Raw genomic sequence first — 20,514 nt, forward strand, 5'->3', positions numbered from 1 at the left:
GGGCTTCAACCGTGAAATCATGACCTGAGCCGAGGTCAGATGCTTAACCAACTGAGCCGCCCAGGTGCCCCTGGAATAAATACATTTAAACTGGGACTTGAAGGATAGAGAGAATTTTAAGGGCAACATGGGGAATAAGAAGAGTACTTAGATATTTTAGACAAAGGCAAATGAGGTAAGCAAAACCGGAGAATAGAAAGCACAGGCAAGAAATGAGCATCTACAGTATCTACAGTGTGCTAAGCACTGTTACATGTTGCTTTCTTTTATCGTTTATTTTTGAGAGAGAGAGAGAGAGAGAGAGAGAGAGAGAGAGAGAGAGCGTGCATGCACAAGCAGGGGAGGAGAAGACAGAGGAGAAGACAGAGAATCCAAAGCAGTTTCTGCACTGTTAGCACAGAGTCCGACCAGGCACTTGAACCCACAACTGTTGAGATCATGACCTGAGCTGAAATCAAGAGTCAGACACTTAACCAATTGAGCCATACATGCTGCTTTTTATATAATTAATTCATGAGGCTCAGAAAGGTTAGGTAATTTGCCTATATCAGTAAACTGGCATCACCAGGATTAAAATCTATTTCAAATTCTATCTAATTCCAGAAAAAGTAATCGTTCCAGTATGTGTGGCAAAGGGAACAATACAAGATAAAGCTGAAAAGTTAAACATAGATCAGGACCCTGAAAAATTTTTATTTTGTGAATTTGACCCAATGAAGGTTTTTTTTAGGAGTAGAGTCACAAAAGGTCTCATCAAGTAACCTATTCAAGAAAGACTTAAGAAGAGGGGCACGTGGGTGGCTAAGTCAGTTAAGTGCCCAACTTCGGCTCAGGTTACAATCTCACAGTTTGTGGGTTCAAGCCCCGCATGAGGCTCTGTGCTTACAGCTAGGATCCTGGAGCCTGCTTCGTATTCTGTGTCTCCCCCTCTCTCTGCCCCTACTTGTGCTCTCTTTCTCTCTCTGCTCCTACCCCACTTGTGCTCCTTCTCAAAGATAAATAAACAAACATTTAAATGAAAAAAGAAAAAGGAGAAATGTTAAAATTAAGTTGAAAAGTATGGGTGGAGACCAGAGAATGTATCTTAAAACTGTAAAAAAGAACACTGGAGATGAAGCAACGAGAAGACAGACTGCCTCCAGAATTTGGATAAAGGTACTCAGAAGCAATTATGATGCCAAACACAGAAGAAGTAAAGATAAGAGCGTACTAATAAAGACAGGAGAAGATACTAAAGACATGGTCCACCAAAACACATTACAAGAGCAGACAATATATCCATTTTATTCACCAACGCATTTAGGACCTAGCACAGTATTTCTCACACATAGTAGGTAATCAATAAACTCCTATAGAAGGGAAAAAGGTCAAAAGCAACAAATGAGAGACAGAGGTAAAGGATTGGATCAAGATTTTAATAATACATGACAGCATATAATAATAGGTGATGATTTAAGCAACTGAAATAAATGAAAATTTCACTAGAATGTAAAGACAGAGAAGGCAGGATACAGAAATCTGGAAAATACCAGGCATATCTGGTAATGACAAAAGTAATTCGAGAGAGACAGGAGAAAATATCAGAAGTCAAGAGAAGTGAGAAAGGTCACAGATGGCTTTCTGCAAGGGAAGTTTAGGAGAAAGTTAGAAGACAGATGAAAGACGCAAAGGAGTAAGTAGCTGGTGAGGAAATGGCCTAGAAAATGTAGAGAACACATTCAAAAGGTATGATGAAGAAAATCAAGAAAATAGGAAGACAAAAGCTAAAGGAGATGGCATGATTGTGGTAATGTGCTCTTGGGTGGGGAAACTGAAGAAGTTGGAGGGTTAAAGTGTATGAAGTCCCAAAAGTAGCAGGATGAGATAGGAATAAGCGCATACAAGGGTTGAACAAGGTAAGAGGAGGAACAGCTCTTCCTTTGAAACTGGAGACGTGGAGGGAAAAGAGAGTAAAAGAACTGTGCCAGAGTTATATATTGTCACCCCTCTCCTTAAAAGTGGGAGAGAAGAAAGCTTCTCAGAAAGTCCAAGTCATTCCCAGGCAACAGACCACTTACAGAGCCACCACAAATTCCACTTGAGTGTGCTTTACAGTGTCCTGGTAGACAACACACTCCTAGGAACAGGAGTCTGGACTGACCCATTTCTCTATCTGGCCCAGCTTTGCCTGGCATAAAGACCAGAACCCAGAGGATCCCAGTAAATGTTACTGGGATGGAGTGTGAGCAGGTAAGCAGGACCTGGGATGATTCAATGGCTCATATAGGCTGATATTTCTCCTATAAAAGGAATAATGACATTAAGGAAGAACTCTGGCTAGATCAAAGAACCCACACGGAGTCCTCCCTGGGAGCCTCCAGGGAGCTACCCTGAGAAGAGTCCTATCTTCATTATCACTGTCCCCAGAGAACTGTACCATACACTGGCGTCTTCCCTGGCAGGATGACGATAATGAGCTGCAGCCCTGAGTAGGTGTTCTTGAGATGCCGGAACATGGGCTCCACGCTGTCTGCCCCCTGCGCATATTTGCAGAAGCAAGGCTGGCCCTGGATGGGCATCCCTGCATCCTTGGAAATCTTCCGCAGCTGGTCTGTGAAGTTCCTGCAGCACAAGTATGATCATGACAGGAGCCAGTGAGTCCCACTTTAATACCTCTGAATAAATGCCTCCATCTTAGGTACCTAGCACTATGATAACCACTGAGAGACTCTGAGATAAATGAGATATGATCACAGCCAGTGTAAAAAACACATTTGTAGTTGAGTAGGACAAAACCAAGCTTGCTAAGTATTTAATGGTGCAAACAGAGAGCCAAGGGAGCCCAGAGAAAGAATCTGTGGGAATTGAGTGTCCACCTTGTCCCAATCAGCAATTGATTCCTGTGCACTAAGTCCATAGCAATAGGCAAATGCCCAAGAGAAAGGCTTCTGCTCATATTAAAAGAAGCTCCAACAGTGATCACAGCACAGGAGGTGCTCAGTAAAAATGAATTCCCTCCTCCCCTACTGATTCTTTGAGACCTAAGAGCAAATAATTAAACAAGCTTCTTTTCTTTGGCTTTAGGGCTTTGCCCTACGAAAGGAAGAAAGGGTACATATGTAGTAGATTTTTAAAAATCTAACTACATAAATACAGTAACAAATTGAAATGGGTAGCAGGAAATTTAACTTGTGAAAATCCTACATTCAGATTAAAAGCAATATACAAGTAGACAATAAAAGGAATTGTTTAGGGGACATTATATACCATACAAATAGCAATATGATAGATTCAAAAGTCTATATAGTAAGAAAATAAATATTTTTTAACATATTTAGTAAACACACAAAATAAATACAGTATGATACTATTATGTAAAATTTAAAAGCATATATATATATAGGTTTACAAAATATATAAATTAGATAGGAAGGTCATGATAGTTCATGACGGTGGCTACATCAGAAGGCAGGAATGGAACTAGGATTGAGGATATAAAGGAACATCAAATTTAATAAGTCAAATTTAATAAGTGGGTCTCTACTTCAAAGAAAGTGGTATTCCCAATCTTCTCTCTACCACCAGATCACACTTGGTATATTGTGTCCTGTGCTGGGGACCACGATGTGTTTAAAGAAGTCTAGAATGGAGAAGGTCTTGAAATCCTGTCCTAAAAGTGATATAGCTGAGGTAACAAGACTTCTTTAGCCAGAAGTAAAATGCTGAGGGTTGACCCTAGGACACCCTCATCCATCCCCAATTACCAATTTATACACCTCCACAGCCACCTCTTCTCCCTCTGTCTCAGTAGAAAGGATGCCTTTTCCTGTACTCTGGGGATCCCATCCCTCATACACAGTTAGGAACTTTGCTCTATTTCCTTTCTGGATTCTCAGAGTTCTGTCTTTAGCTTCTGTTCACTATTTACATTCTCCCTGGACAATCTCATCCACTGCCATACCTTCAGACTCCCAGATTTTAGTCTTTAGCCTAGAACCAAACATCCAACTAGGTACCACTGACGCAGGTATACAAGCCATATTCTTACCCCTTGCATCTGAGGATACTGAGAGAATGGGATGTCTGATGAACTGACTCCCAATTCCAAGATTCTAGGTTTATTAGTTTCTGTACCCCAAAATATCCAAAACAATGGATTGTTTCTCGAACTGGACATGGGAATAAGAGAGAAGCACACAAAAGGATTTATCTTCCAATAAGGTGACACAAAGGCAAAGAGCTGGGAGCCTTTCCAATATTGCTGTGGGCCAACTCTCCAATGTTAGGCCGAGGCTAGGAATGGCTTGACCCAAATGGTGCTAAAGTCCCAAAAACCCAGGAAAGGAGACAAGAGGAACTCATTTAAAAGAAACTGTAAGGGGGCGCCTGGGTGGCGCAGTCGGTTAAGCGGCCGACTTCAGCCAGGTCACGATCTCGCGGTCCGTGAGTTCGAGCCCCGCGTCGGGCTCTGGGCTGACGGCTCGGAGCCTGGAGCCTGTTTCCGATTCTGTGTCTCCCTCTCTCTCTGCCCCTCCCCCGTTCATGCTCTGTCTCTCTCTGTCCCAAAAATAAATAAACGTTGAAAAAAAAAAATTAAAAAAAAAAAAAAAAAAGAAACTGTAAGTATGATGGTAGTAGTCGTGCATCTGTGAGAGCAGAGGGGAGAAGGACAGGCAGGGCAGCCAGAGTCCCCACATTCATCAGGTGCTACTGTAACTAATTCTCATTAAAATCCCAAAGCCAGCTGAACCTGCCAGGGTACAAAGCTCTATCATCCTTGTCAATAACGAAAGTGGTCAGCTCCACCAGCTCTTCCTCAGCCTAGGAGTGTACTGACCCTATTCCGGATGCAGAGTGAATAAGAAGCCACTGCTTCAAAAGAATGCAGGCACTAATCAACTGTACACTTTAAATGGGTTAATTTTGTGGTATTTGAAATACCTCATTAATAATAAGACTGTAGGGGGAGTGCCTGGGTGGCTCAGTCGGTTAAGAGTCCAACTTTGGCTCAGGTCATGATCTCACAGTTGGTGAGTTCAAGCCCCACATCAGGCTCTGTGCTGACAGTTCAGAAAGCTTTGAATTCTGTGTCTCCCTCTCTCTCTCTTTCCCTTCCCCACTTGTGTTCTGTCCCTCTCACTCTCAAAAATAAATAATAAAACATTAAAAAAATAATAATAATTATAATAAGACTGCAGGGAAAAGTCAGTTACTTCTTTACTATTTATTCATTCACCCAAGACCATTACTCCCCTAAAATATTCCTTTAAACCATTTGGCTGTATCATTTTCTTCATTGCTGTCATCTATTCCTAGTCTCTCAGCCACAGGTAGCTAAGAGGCCCTTACAACTCATGTTCATCTAATTCAGGTCACTTGGACTTGAATGAAAAAATTGTATGTATAGGAGAGAATAGCTCAGAGAACTAGATGAGCTTTTGTTTCCAATGAGGAATAGAAACTTAGAAACCTCAGATCTAATTTGATCCCAACTCTGACACTTTCTTGATATGCAAACCTTGTACAAGATACTCTTTGAGCCTCAGTTTCCTGAAAATGGAAATACCACCACCTACTCACTGTGAAGATGAAATGAGAGAACATAAAATTAGGTATGGTGCTGGTACAACACTATGGTCATCACTACTATTATTTACTACCAATGTTAATAATTATAACAATAAAATAATTCAGGCCCCCCTCAGGAGATTCATGCCCTGAAATCATCTCTGACACAGATACAGCTCCTCATCAAGACTTCTGACCGCAGATGGACAGAAAAGGAGCAGGTAAAACTTTGAGCCAGAAAGAACAGGGAAGCAGGGTCAAAAGTCAGAAAGAAGAGACTACAGAACAAATCTTGGCTCTTTGTGGGTAGGGGAAGGTAGGCAGCTCTAAGGTCCTTCCCACCCTTCCACCCATACACCCAACCCTCCTTACTTGAGCACCTCTTCTCGACACTGCTTTTGGGGTGCGAAGCAGGCGATGGCCCAGACTTTGATCTCAATCCCATTGTAGAACTGTTTTCCCCTCATGTCCCAGACACCCTGATTAGGTGTGGCAATGGCCCGGTTCTGGGGATAGGCAGAGGGGGTGTCCAGGTGAGCCTCAGTAGAGCCAGGTGAGTAGGGGAACAAAAGCCCCTGGAAACATAACCCAACTCCCCCCACCATATGCCCCAGAGATGTTGTCTGGCCCTGACCCTGCTCACCCGGCCGCCGTACTGCAAGATGGGCGCCGGCAGCACTCGCCCTGTCACCTCCGTCATGTCATCCTTCACTTTGATCCCAAATTCCTGGATGTAGGGATCTAGATTGTAGCTGGCATTCTTCATCTGTAAGACAAAAGAAGGGGATCTCAGGGGAGCAGCAGCTTGGCAATACTGCTCACCCTCTGGGTCCCAAGGAGAAAGCCCTGAAGAGCAGCTGGGGCTGGCAAGTAATAGCCCTAAAAAAGGGGGGAAAGTGGAAAATGAAGTAAGTGGGAGTGGATAACACAGGGAAGTAATACAGGAGGGAAAAAGAAATAGGAAGCCAAGTAGCTACAGGGTCAAGAAACAAGAGCAGTCCTATGGAATCCCAGGCAAGAAATCCAGACTTGTGTTCTCCTGAGGATCCTGCCAAGGCAGAAAAGCATCTATGCTACCAGGGGCCCCAATGACTGAGCAACCAAGCATACATTTCTCTGCAGCCCTACTGACCAGGCGGCTAATCTCCTCCTGTCTGTCTGGGGCCGACCTAGCTGTAGCCTTTATCATGGTCGAAGTCTGGTTGTCGGTCAACTTCTTAATGCAGCGCTGCCCAGCCACAATGTTACAGACCTGAGGAAACGAGAAGGACAGGTAGCTCTGGCTTGAGTACAGTCCACCCTGTACCCAGAGCCCCACAATAAGGGAAGAGACCTTGGCTGTCAGCCCTGGGAAGGGGACTGCAAAATCCCCTGTGCAGAGATAGGTAAGTTAGAAAATATCCACTTGCAATACAAAGGCAATATAGCCACTTTGTCATTAAGAGGTTGGGATCCAGAGCCAGATCTGGGCCCAGGTCTCATGTTAATTGGGGAGAACAGAAACAAACTCATAGGGCTGTTTGGAGACTAAATAAAATAAAGCACTTAAAGGACTGAGTACAATTCTGGAACACAGTAAACACTCAGTAAACTCTAGCATAAATTATTATTTACCAAATGACCCAGTAAACAGCTCTTCTGCATACTAAAAAACTCAATATACACAAACTGGATTCTTAAGGTAATAGACAGCTCTCCAATGGTGACAAGCAGTCAGTTGCTCCCCTGCAACTCACCAGGAAAACTAGAAATGATTCTTAATGCTTGAGCCCCAGCCTACAGATGATCACTGAGCCCTGGACTACAGAAATCACTGTCTCAGTTGGCTGACAGCATCCTCTGTTGGTGTGAGGAATATCCTGTCATGTGTTCCTCTGTTTGGGGCCCAAGAGAACACAGTGGAGATTAGAAAAGACTTTCTAGCAATGTGAAAGACTTCCATTCCCCAATATACTATATTCAGGATGCCATGAACAGGAAACCTTTTTGGAGAGTAGAGAGAGCCAGCAGGTTGGGAAGATTTGAATCTGAAGCCCAGCTTTGCCATTTCTAGGTGATATTACCTTGGGCAGGTCTCTTAACTACTCTGAGACTATGCTTCTTTAATTTCAGTCATGGGAGAAAGCATTAGCTATCTATGGGGGTTGTTGTGAGGATTCAGACAAAATGAAATATATAACTTGTTCCCACAGGGCCAACACTATGTAAGTGCTGGTTTTCCTTCTAATTTCCAAACTTCATGCTGAACAATGATAGGGAAACGCAGAACAGTCACCTGCCTTTAAATTCCATCTCCCAAAGAATACACAAATTAGTCAATTCAATTAATAAAAATCCAGAATTGTCAAAAATTACGAGGTTGCTCTCTTAAAAGCACCTTAAAGTTGTAGCATTCTTGATTGATGATTTCAGCTACAGAATCAACACTAGGAAAGACTAAAGCAAGGATGTGGAGAAATTGAAACTCTTGTGCATTGCTGGTGGAATGTAAAATGGTACAGCCACTGTAGAAAACAGTATGGGGATTCCTCAAAAAATTAAACACAGAATTACCATGATTCAGTAAATCCACTTCTGAGTATATACTCAAAAAAAGTGAAAGCAGAGACTAGAATGAATACTGTACACATATAATCACAGCAGCATTATTCATAACAGCTAAACAAGTAGAAACAACCTAAGTGTCCATCAATGAATGAATGCATTTTTTTAAAGTGGCATATACATAGAATATTATTCAGCCTTAAAAAGGAGGAAAATTCTGACACATGCTACAGTATAATGAACCTTGAAGACATTATGCTAAGTGAATATGCCAGTCAAAAGAAAGCCATATATAATTCCATTCATATGAAATGTCCATAATAGACAAATGCACAAAGACAGAAATAGATTAGTGGTTACTAGGGGCTGATTGGTAGGAATGTAAGTGACTGCTAATGGGTATGGGTTTTCTTCTGGGGATGATGAAAATGTTTTACAATCAGATAATGATGATGGTTATACAACTCTGAATATACTAAAAACCACTGAATTGTACATTTGAAGAGGGTAAATTTTATGGTATATGGATTATATTTCTATAAAGTTATTCTTAAAAAAATCCCACCTGGCTATAAAAGCCTACATGATAAGACCCTGTACCTCTCTCTGAAATCATCCCCTACTACTTTTCCCCTCATATACCATACGCCAGCCACTATGGCCTTCTCTCTATTTCTCAAAAAATCCAAGTTCCCTGCTGCTTTAGAGCCTTTGTACTTATTATTTACCTCCTGCCTGAAAGGTTCTTCCCTCAGGTTATTACGAGGTTGGTTCTATCTCATAGTTTAGGACTCAAATGTCTCCTACAAAAGGACCTCCCTGAGTACAATAACTAAAGTGGCTCTCCAACCCCCTCCTCCTTTACCTCTATCCCCTTAATCTGTTTTATTATTCTTACACCACTTACCACCATCTGAAACTATCTTATTTATCAATTTATTGTCTATCTCCCCCTTCTAGAACGTAAGCTCCGTGACAGCAGGGACCTTGTCTGTCTTGTTAATCTCTACATTCCCGGCACCTAAAAGAGCATATGACACACGGTAGGAGCTCAATAAATATTTGTTAAATAAACAAACAACAAGAATAAAAATATACATTATATAAATTATTCCCCTTGGAAACTAATGTTTCAACAAAAGTAATGTTAATTTGCTGACAATATATTTAACATAATTTAGCTTACAGTAGATAGCCTAAGCTGGGATTGTCCCTGAAGACTCTTGTTTACACCTCAAAAGAACATACTGCCTTCCTCTCACTTTCCAGGTATCATCAGCTATTAACTAAAGTCAGAATTCTTGGGTTTTGGGATCTCATTGCTTCTCAGCCTAATTCCCTCTGGCTAGTTCTAAAATCCTAGGGGCTCCTGGGTGGTTCAGTCAGTTAAGCATCTGACTTTGGCTCAGGTCATGATCTTGCAGTTCACGGCTTTGAGCCCTGCATCAGGCTCTGTGCTGACAGCTCAGAGCTTGCGGCCTTCTCTGAATTGTGTCTCCCTCTCTCTCTGCCTTTCCCTCACTTGCACTCTGTCTCTCTCTGTCTCTCAAAAATGAAATCAACATAAAAAAAAAAAATTTTTTTTTAATCCTAGAAGCTCACAGAAGGCTTGAGCTTTGGTCCCAGCTATCTGACTCCTGCTATGGGAACAGAGTAAGATGTCATTCTAGGTTAGTGCTTCTCCAATTTTAATGTTCACGAGTCCTCTTTGGATTCTGTTAAGACAGATTTTGATTCAATAGTTCTAGGTGGAACCTAAGATTCTGCATTTCAAACAAGCTCCTACCCAGGTAATATCTATGCTATTGGTCTACAGACCACATTTTGGGTAGCACTAGACTAAACAATGAAGTAGTCAGCAATAATTTCTCCAAAGACATTTTGGCTAGTGTGTGTATACCAAATCAAATATAGCACAATGACTCTGCATTTGTATTCTATGGCTTAAATAGCATTACTATTCTTTAATTGCAGGATTTCAAAGGTCTGAAGCATAAAAATACGATCAATCTTGGGACTAAAACTTTTTCAAAAGGACACATTGATCATCACATTGATAACATGAATAGAATTCACGTTATAGGTAATACCTATCTCCATTTTCTGCAAAATAAGGTATACTTACATCTCTAGGTCATTTAGGATCCCCAGCTCCAGACAGGGTAAGAGAAATTAAAAGGACATGAATGTGGATATCTGAAATATCTGTCCTGAATGAACTAATTATTTATTAAATAGTAAACACAGCTTTTACCTCTGCCTGGCAGTCCTGAAAGAACATGAGAACAGGATGAGGGATAATGAAAGAACGTAGCAGGTTAGAATGGGGCCTACATTTCACAGAACGACCTCATACCTCTCAGAATGTCAATTTTCCTAACTTCAAAATGAGAGTAAGAGACTACGAATGGAAGAACAGAACTCTTATGATCAGTGCGCAGGTACAATGCTTGTTCTCCAGCCCAGCCATTACTTGGCAGCCTCACCTCTAGGGGCAGGTAGGTATGCTTTTGTTCCTGGCCAACTTGCAGGCAGGGCAGGTGGGGATACTTGAGCTGAAGGTTATATTTCTGCTTGAAATACTGTGCCACTGTGCACTCCACAGTCTGTCCACTCTCCAACTGCAAGGGAAACCTGTTTGGGTGAAGGGAAAAAGGTGTCAGGTCCCAGTATTTAATCCCACCTCTTTAGACTTACAACCATGGGAAGTCCCAGACTTGGCTTCATCCCTATCCAGACTCTTTGAGCATTGCCACTCATGGGAAAGCAGGCAATACAGGGCTCCCAGAGTAAAGCCAAAGATTTGAGAGGCAAGTTCCACAACAGTCAAGACCATATCTGACTCATTTGCATTTCTAGTGCTGAGCATAAAGCCCAGTATCCAATAGGCACTCACAGACCAGTAGTCTAAGGTCAAGAAGGTAGATGGAATGAGCCCAGGAGCCTAGTTTTCTCTTTCAGGTGGAAGAGTAAGTTGAGAAAGAACAGAACTGAGACAGCAGTCAGGGGAAGACTCCTGCTCCATAATAAAGGACCAAGGAGGAGAGGTGGAGACCAAGAAGGTAAAAATGGTAAGGAGAGTATCAAGGATATGGGAAGGTTGGAGGAGGGATACCAAAGTTTATCTTGAAAAACAGGGCTCATCCTCAGGACCAATGGGGGAGGGCATAGGAAGTGAAAGGAGTATGCTGAAATATCAGCTCTCTTCCACTAATGGTATGGCTTAGCAGCCTGTCAACTCACGTCTGATGGCTGGCAGGGCGGCGGGTAACATTACACACACGGTATTTCCTCTTCATCTGTCCACAGTGGGTCACTTCCACCTTCAGACCTGGGATACACACACTGCCAGTCAGGGTTGGAAAAGGCTGTTCATGCAACCAGGCTTGGCCTCTCCCCTGAACATATCCCAAGGGGATTTCCTTTTAGGACGAAAGAGAAAGTAGTGCCGTTTCCCTTCCCCACCTGGTTGGGTCCTCACCTTTGATCTCCTTGGTGAAGCGCACACGCTGAGAGTCCGTGAGGGGTTTGGGCTGCTCATCTATGTTCCTGATGTCCAGCACCTCACACATGAACTCAATCACTGGCTGCGCCTTATAGAAGGCAGTGGCTGAGACTGTGGGGACAGGGTGGGTAGAGCTCAACTTAGGTTCAGTCTTTCAGTATAAATGGAGGCACTGTTCTTTACACCCTCTTCCTTATAGGGTATCGGGATGGGGGAGGGGTACCAGGGCTTTAGGGATTAGACTAGGAGTGTGGTTGCAGAGCTGGGAGGGATGAGGCTGGGAGTGTGGTCACTGGACTCAGGGTGCCCCTGGCTCCATAGCTCTCCCCACTCACCGTCAATGTTGAGCATCATCTTCCACATGGCAGGGCGCACAGACTGGTGAAAGCCGAACCAGACCTCGCGCCCACCCCCCAGCGGGTGGTAGTAGCCCTCAGGCGGTGAGAAGAAGGAGCGGCCCACGGGGGTGTACCTGGCAGGGACAGGCAGAGAACTGGTCCCTCGGGCACAGGCCCCCACCCTGTGAGGCATCCTGGGCACGGAGGAGCCCTGGCCTGGAAGGCAGGACACCAGGGCTTTAATTCCAGCTCTGATCCTTTACTAGTTGTATGACTGACCTTGTGCAAGTCTCTATCCTTTCTCTGTCCTGCAGGGACAGATGGGGTGAAGGTCCAAAGATATCTAAAAGGGACAGGGCCAAGGCTTTAAACCACCTAAATGTATATGCATACCACTTGGCATATGGTAGGGCTTCAAAGAATGTTTTGTTTGAAAGGCATACTGTGGGACCTTAGTATGTGCTCATTTTACCCCCCAACCCCACATAGCAGTTCTGCCACCACTACTAGCCCAGATACTAACTACACCCAGTACCTCATGGATGCCAGGTGCCTCATGGCCACATCCAGGGCTTGCACAGACTCCAAGGGAACAGGGATCTGGCCACTAACCAGGGCCTCATGGAGCATGCGCCAGCTAACAATAGCTAGCCACTTGATGGAGACCTTGAAGATTCGATCCTTCCCTTCCCCAGGGATTGTCACCTCAAAGTCAACCTTCAAAAGAAAGGAGTGAAGGATTGCCAATGCTTTCCAACAATCCAACATTCCTGGTGTTGCCCCAACTGTCCCCAACCACACAGATCTGCCAAGAATCTGCTCCTTAAACTGATAGGGGCTCACAGTGAAGACTTCAGAGGAAATTCAGCCGTTTAGTCTCTAGCCACCTTAGTTCAGTGCTTCTGTCCCTCTCAACCACACCTAGCAGAAGTCCTTTAGGTCTATTTTAAGACTAATCTCAGTCTGTTTGGGTAGGGACAGACATACAGTAAGCTAAATAAACATCACCATCTACCCATCCCTCACCCTAATACACACTTTCTCATCATAAAAGATGAAAAGGATTTCTAGACTGCCAAACTCTAATAGGCTTAAACGAGTTCTGTCCCACCCCAGACCCCTGACACAGGTCTAGTCTGACTCCCAACTTACCCGTTCATTGCCAATGGGCAGTGCTGTGACAGTGTAAATGTTCTTCTTCCCATCATACACAGGCTTGCGATCACCAAAGATCTGAGGCTTGAAATGCTGGACCATGTATTCCACCACTTCCCTGTGGGGGATAGGAGCAGCCTGTAGAAGCTGAGAGACTACTACTTCAAGCTCTTGGAAGTAATTCAACGTTCAGGTAATGTCCATCCCCTCCTAACAGCTACTCTAATCTCATCTACTCTATAGCAGTGCTTCTCAAACGTCAACATTCATATGAATCACCTGGAGATTTTATTAAAATAGAGATTCTAATTCAAGTCTAGAGCAAAGCCTGAAATTCTACAGTTCTAACAAGCTATCAAGGGATGTTTCTGGTTCTCAGATCTCTAGAGGATCTCAAGACTCTGAAGGATCTAAAAGAGTAGGTAGGTACGAGTGCCTTCTGAGCAGAGAAGGAGGCAGAGGGGAAAGGGGATTACTCCCAGGGTCTATCTAGAATCAGGAATAGAATCCAGACAGCTCCAATCCCCGAGCTGAGACATATAAAAGGTAGATGAGGGACGCCTGGGTGGCTCAGTCGGTTAAATGTCCGACTTCAGCTCAGGTAATGATCTCACAGTTGGTGAGGTCAAGCCCCATGTCGGGCTCTGTGCTGACTGCTCAAAGTCTGGAGCCTGCTTCAGATTCTGCAACTACCTCTCTCTCTGCCCCTCCCACACTCATGCTTTGTCTCTCTCAAAAAATAAACATTAAAAAAAAACAAAAAAGGTAAAGAGGAAGAGATCTGAATTAGAATAGGACTAAACTATGGAAGAAGAACCCCATCTCGTCCATCTCTCTGAAGCCCTTAGTCCTACCACCCCACTATCACCTCATTATCATCTCTTTCTTGATTTCACTTCCTGTCCTCTGCCACTAAGATCCCAGAGTGCCCATCTAGCCTTCAAAATACCATCCATGCAACTATCTGACCTCTTCACTTTCTAAACCAAAGCTCTTAAATACTACTGATAAAAAGACTCAAATTGTACATTGTAAGCAACTATAAGTACATGGTTTCAATCCCAATTAGGCTTTAGTGCTACCGAGCAATCTCTTTAATGTCCCTAATCACTTTCATTCCTTACAGACTGCCAAACTTTCTCCTCTACCCTCTAACCCCAGAACCCATTCCTACCTCCAATCAAAAAGCAACTCTAGGGGCACCTGGGTGGCTCAGTCAGTTAAGCCTCTGACTTCAGCTCACGTCATGATCTCACGGCTCGTGAGTTCGAGTCCCGTGTCAGGCTCTGTGCCAACAGCTCAGAGCCTGGAGCCTGCTTCAGATTCTGTGTCTCCCTCTTTCTCTGTCCCTTTCCTGCTCAGGACTTCAGCTCAGGTCATGATTTCACAGTTTATTGGTTCAAGCCCAGCATGGGGCTCTGTGCTGACAGCACAGAGCCTGCCTCAGATCATCTGTCTCCCTCTCTCTTTGCCCCTCTCCAGCTTGTGCCCTCTCTCAAAAATTAACAAACATTAAAAACAACAACAAAACAAAACACCTCTAATTACTAAATAGTATAGCACAAAATAGGCAAGGATACCTTCAAGTTCCCAGACATATAAACATATGTACATATGCACACCTCTTTTCCTATTTTTCCTCTCACATTTGAAATTTCCCTTCCATATATAATTTTTAAAAATATGAAAATACGTTCAACTTCACTCATTAGAGAAACACAATTCAAAATTAGACCAAGACTGGGGCACCTGGCTGGCTCAGTCAGTAGAACATGCAACTCTTGATCTCAGGTTTGTGAGTTCAAGCCCCACAATGGGCACAGAGATTACTTTAAAAATTTTTTAGAAAATAAAACTGGGGGGCGCCTGGGTGGCGCAGTCGGTTAAGCGTCCGACTTCAACCAGGTCACGATCTCGCGGTCCGTGAGTTCGAGCCCCGCGTCAGGCTCTGGGCTGATGGCTCAGAGCCTGGAGCCTGTTTCCGATTCTGTGTCTCCCTCTCTCTCTCTGCCCCTCCCCTGTTCATGCTCTGTCTCTCTCTGTCCCAAAAATAAATAAACGTTGAAAAAAAAAATTTTTTTTTTAAAATAAAAATAAAAAAATAAAACTGGACCAAGATATAATTTTCTACTTATCATAATTCCAAAGGTCAAAAAATCCAATATACTGGATGGGTGCAGTTATGGGAAGGGGCACTCTGATACTTTGATGATGGGAGTATAAATTGGTACAACTTACCCTAAAACAAAAATTGGTAATATCTCAAAATTTCTTTCTTTTTTAAGTTTATTTATTTAATGGGGGTGGGAGGGGCAGCAGCAGAGACAGGGAGAGAAAGAATCCCAAGCAGGCTCTGCACTGTCAGCACAGAGCCCAATGTGGGGCTCAAATCCACAAAACATAAGATCACAACCTGAGCTGAAATCAAGACTCAAATGGTAACCGACTGAGCTACCCAGGTGTCCCTCAAAAAAATTTTTTTAATGTTTATTTTTGAGAGAGAGACAGAGCATGAGCAGAGCAGAGCAGAGGTGGAGAGAGAGACACACACACATACAGAATCCGAAGCAGGCTTCAGGATCCAAGCGGTCAGCCCAGAGCCCAATGTGGGGCTCAAACTCACAAACCTCCAGATCATGACCTGAGCTGAACTCGGACGCTTAACCAACTGAGCCACCCGGGCACCCCTCAAAATTTTTCAAAGTATTATGCCAGCAATTCTACTCTTAGAACTTTATCCTATAGATACATTCATATTTGAGTGCAAAAAATGTATCTATATTTAATAATATCCAACAGTTTCACTTTTGTAGCAAAAGTTTAAACTAAACCTAAATGTTCCTCAACAGATTTATTAAATAAGTTATAATACATCCATTCAATGGAATATCTATGATGCTATGCAAAAGGCAGATATGCATGTACTGATACATACTGTTCAGTGGAAAAAAGGTACAGAACAAGGCATATAGGATTCTACATTTTGTGCATTTAAAAAATGTTCTATATACATATATGCTTGCATATGCATACAAAAATCTATGGAAACATACTCAAGAATGGTAACAATGAATGTCTCTAGGGAAAGGGACTCAGGGACTAGAGACCAGAGTATAAGAGGAGATATTTTTCACTGCTATTCTTTTTTTAATATTTTAACTTTTTTCTTACTTTGTACATATGTAGTTTTCAAATAATAATAAAATTAGTTAATTTGGTAAAGAAATATTTCTTCTTCTAAGGCTAATTCCTCCAACTATGTATCCTGTAATGTCCTCCTGACTTAGCAATGAGTGGAAACTCATTCATCTCCTCTCTGTCCTGTACCTTTAACCTATTTCTCCAACAACTTCTCCTCAGTTTATAAGCATATCCATGTCTCGTTCTTAAAAACTTTTCATTCATTCATTTTAACAAACACTGCAACATGCAACACATTGTATTGACCTCTATAAATCCTCTCTAACCAACATATTCTCTCTCCGCATGCTTCACTGTAAGCTATCTAGAAAAGGCAATCTGCTCTCACAATACCTACCACATTACCTTCCATTGATCCCTCAACAGACTATAGATTACTAGCCCAACTAATCTGCTAAAACTGCTCTGCAAAAGGCACCAATTATCTCCACAGAGCCAAATTCAATGATATTTTTCAACATTTACATTACCTAAACCTCCTCAAAAACTTCCTTGAATCTGGTGATATCATACTCTACCAGTTTTCTCTGGATCCTCTCAAGATTCTGAGACTCAGGAAAGTAAAGAGTCCTGGACTTGGTGGCTTAGATGTGTATCACTTACCGGTTGACTCTGCGAGGACACTTATCCGGCTTGATATCCACTTCGTAGTGGTAGACGTCAATCTTAGGGATATCCACCTCAAAGTAATTGGCCAGAAGCTTGATTGGTTTCCCCACAGTGCCAATGCCAGGCCGGCGAGGTGCCTGGAACACCTGCTGCAGGGGGGGCAGGTAGGCGCCTGCAGCTACAAAACAAAGAGGCTGGTGAGGGTAGAGTCTGGCATCTCCTTACCATTCTGATCAAAGAAGGCACAAAGCCTCCCAGAAGAGGAACAGGAAAGTATAGGGGAAGCTTCTTTCCTGCCTACCCAACCCAACTGAAGGGTTCCACTGGCTCAGTCAATCCATGTTTTTTGTTTTTTGTTTTTTTGGTTTTTTTTTTTTTTTTTATGTTTCTTTATTTTTGAGAGAGAGAGAGAGAGAGAGCAAGGGAGGAGCAGAGAGAAAGGGAGACAGAGGATCTGAAGCAGGCTCTACACTGCTCAAATGGAGGACTCAAATTCATGAAGTGTTAGATCATGACCTGAGCTGAAGTTGAACGCTTAACCAACTGGGCCACCACGTGTCTCTCCATATTCATTTTTTTAAAAACCTCTCTCCAGTTAGGAAAATTATCTTTGTCATCTACCTTAAATTCATGTGAATATTTAATACGTTCCTATTATATGTCAAGTAGAGAGGCTAAATCTGGCTCCCAATAATAAACTTTCTTCCTTATTTTAGAGTAAGACACCTGCCTCCACCAGGTATCTAGTAGACCAAGAATTCTTGTCTTCTCTGCCAGCCAGATGCTCTCTTCACTCATTACCATCCTGAACATGAAACAGCAACATCTTAATGCTCCTGTGCAATGTAGGTGGGAGGAAGATCCAAAGAAGGTCAGGCTAGGGAGATGTGAGGGGAGACAGTGTTTTAGAAAGGATTGAGGTCACTGAAAGGCTGAGGTTAGAGAGACAAAAAAGCAGAAAAGGCTTAAAAAAAACAGTTTGGAGACAAAAGAAAGGAGACAGGCTGAAACAGGGAGCTGACAAAGAGCCACAATTGGAAGTCAGAGCAGAAAGAGGCTTGATCTAGGAAGGGGGGAAGGCTGGAGTTAGGGCCTGGGCAACATATAGGTTAGAGTTGGGAAGGTGAGTAAGAAATAAGGCTGCAGTTGGGGAGACAATAAATAAACAAGTTCAAAAGAAAAAGCTAGGGAATGAAGACTGGCAGAACACAGGAGAATGAGGCAAGAGTAGGCTACAGTAGAGGACTTGGGAAGGAGAGGTGGCCATTAGCATGCTAGAGAATAATGAGATACTTGTTTCAGGAAGGAGAATACAAGGTGCTCTCCACAGCCATAGCTCCTTCCACACAGAGGGCCCAGACAGTAGCAGAAGGGATCAATTTCAAGATAGAGCAGGCCCTTTGGGAAAAGGCTAGGGCAAGGCCAGCTCCCACTGCTTTTCCTCTCTTCCCACCAGCTAGGTTGCTGCCCCTGGTTTTATTTTCTAGCTTGAGGGGAAAGGGAGTAAAAAGGGAAGCTGTCTAAGAGAAGCCTTTGTCCATAGCTACTATTGTCCTTGCCATTAGAGGACCAGCCCAGGTGGGAGGAGAGAGGGATAAACTAGCCCAGAACCTCCCAACACCAGAGCTCTGCTTTCACAGTCGGCCAGGCTGGGGGGATGGGGCATATCCTCAGCTAGGGGTCAGGAAGAGGTCAGAACCATTCACGGGAGGGGCACGATTCCCAGAGCTAAGCTGCTGTGTCTCCTTCTGACCACCTGTCAAGCCCAGCCCCACTCTGCAGACAGGGAAACACAGACAGAAAAATGAAGGCTCAGCCTGGGGGAAAAAGGCCTTCAAGGACTCAGCCATATGGGCAAGTGAAAGCCTAACTACTAACTAGCACCTGGGTGCCTATCCCAGAAAGAGCTGGACAGAAATTGCACACAAGCAATAGATAGATGCAGACACATAGTAAGGCACATTCCTGTCATACACACCTAAACACACACTTACACCTAGACAGTTTACCTTTATATGCATACCCCACACCACCCTAGATTGTGAGTTATTCAAGAGCAAGGACTGTATCTTGCCTCCTAGCATATAGGTGTTCAACATACAGGCAATAAATGAATGAACAAACAGATCCTCAGACACACCACAAAGAACACACAAGCATGTATAGCACACAAACACAAAACACCTGCAAACTGCTCAAAAACAATTATAAACCCTGAACAAGATAAACATCCTGGTGGATGTAAGAGACACCCTTCCCCTCCCCAAGTTTTCATGTTCCATTCATCTCCTTAGCCTCCCAGGCTGAATAATCATTTGTGGAGTCTTGGGAAAAAGACATACCCTAGAGTTGGGGGCTGGGTAGAAATAATGGGGGATGGGACAGACACTCTAGCCTCAAAGGCTTCTCTTCCCCAGAAATAGGACTACACACCAAATTCAGCCTTAGGCACCCTCCACTCCAAGGAAGCTTTAGGAAAACAGGAGAACCCCCACCTTCCCTTTCATCCCCAAACTAGGGAAGGCAAAAGGGAGAACCTCTCTCCCATCCCATCCCCCTGCAAGCCTTAGAGCTGTACAAAGTCCTCCCCTTACCCCACCCTGCCCCCAGCTTTTAGTCTGAGAAAGGGAGACACTTCCCTTCAAACCCAGACAGGGACAGACGGCCACTTTGTGATGCAGATGAGGGCCCCAGCACAGAGGACAAAGCTTGGGCCTTGGGGGAAAGGGGCGGGGCCCTTCCTTGCAGACAAAAGCAAGGAGGGAGGGGCCATGAAAAGGACACTCCTCCTCCCCCATCCCAACCAGCCCTGAGAAGGAAAAGTAACAGAGCTGAAAGGTCTGGCTCAGAGATTCCTTCCCTGTAGTTCTGGGGCCCACATACCTCCTAAGGAGCCAGACTGCCTATTTAAAACACAAACTCAAGGCTGGGGTAGCCGTCCAGTAAGCAAAGATTAAGAGGCCAATCTCTCCGAAAAAGAATTTGTCCACACATGAGTATATGCAACTTATTAGATATCCATATATGTGCTTAACCATTTATGTTCATACTGGAATGTGATTCAATTACTAAATGTGTACTTCGTTTCAGGGCCTAGACACTCACTATTTCCACAGATAAATAAGACATTACCTCTACCCTCCTGGAGCTTCCAATCCAGTATATGTGAGTGGAACACACCTGAGTACAGAAAACACACTGGGACATAAGTCCAGTGAAGCCAGCACCAATACCTTTAGTTTTGTGTACTGTGTCCTCCAACTTCCAAGAGAAAAGTCTGGGCCTAGGAAGCAGGCAGTTATAGGCTCCTGCCATTCACAGCTTCCAGAATGAATTCCAAATACACCTTTTGAAGAGGCAAAGCCTGTCCCACTAAGCTACAGCCAACTCCAGATACCAGGCTCTAGTCCCTTCCCTAGAAGTTTATCTCTTGTAACAAACAAAAAAGTCCATTTCTTCATCACCCCAGAGTCCATTAGGAATTCATCAGGAGAAATCATGAGCAGTTTGATATGAGTGCCAGCTCCCAGCAATCCATCTGGACCTCTGTGACCTCCTCCTACTCTAGTACACAGATTGCTGCAAATAGTCTCCAGCCTAGAAAACCAGGAGAGT

The 20,514-nt window shown here is 43.6% G+C and overlaps 1 protein-coding gene across 2 annotated transcripts in view; it reads right to left on the bottom strand.

Annotated features, from left to right (window-relative positions):
• Positions 1–20,514, bottom strand: part of LOC125172723 (protein argonaute-1) — a 37,552-nt gene that overhangs the window by 15,053 nt on the left and 1,985 nt on the right. Inside the window, exons 2-12 of one of the 2 annotated variants that reach the window (XM_047871182.1) lie at positions 16,894–17,077; positions 13,087–13,207; positions 12,470–12,651; positions 11,932–12,068; positions 11,573–11,707; positions 11,335–11,422; positions 10,578–10,725; positions 6,680–6,799; positions 6,191–6,313; positions 5,920–6,053; positions 2,417–2,601 (exon numbers count right to left, since the gene is read on the bottom strand). In XM_047871182.1, the coding sequence (XP_047727138.1) occupies positions 2,417–2,601; positions 5,920–6,053; positions 6,191–6,313; positions 6,680–6,799; positions 10,578–10,725; positions 11,335–11,422; positions 11,573–11,707; positions 11,932–12,068; positions 12,470–12,651; positions 13,087–13,207; positions 16,894–17,077 (1,557 nt within the window). Of the gene's footprint in view, positions 1–2,416; positions 2,602–5,919; positions 6,054–6,190; positions 6,314–6,679; positions 6,800–10,577; positions 10,726–11,334; positions 11,423–11,572; positions 11,708–11,931; positions 12,151–12,469; positions 12,652–13,086; positions 13,208–16,893; positions 17,078–20,514 lie in introns of those variants that run through there. The other variant, XM_047871183.1, reaches the window with a different exon arrangement.

The sequence above is a fragment of the Prionailurus viverrinus genome, chromosome C1 (assembly GCF_022837055.1).
Source record: "Prionailurus viverrinus isolate Anna chromosome C1, UM_Priviv_1.0, whole genome shotgun sequence".
Taxonomy (NCBI): Eukaryota; Metazoa; Chordata; class Mammalia; order Carnivora; family Felidae; genus Prionailurus; species Prionailurus viverrinus.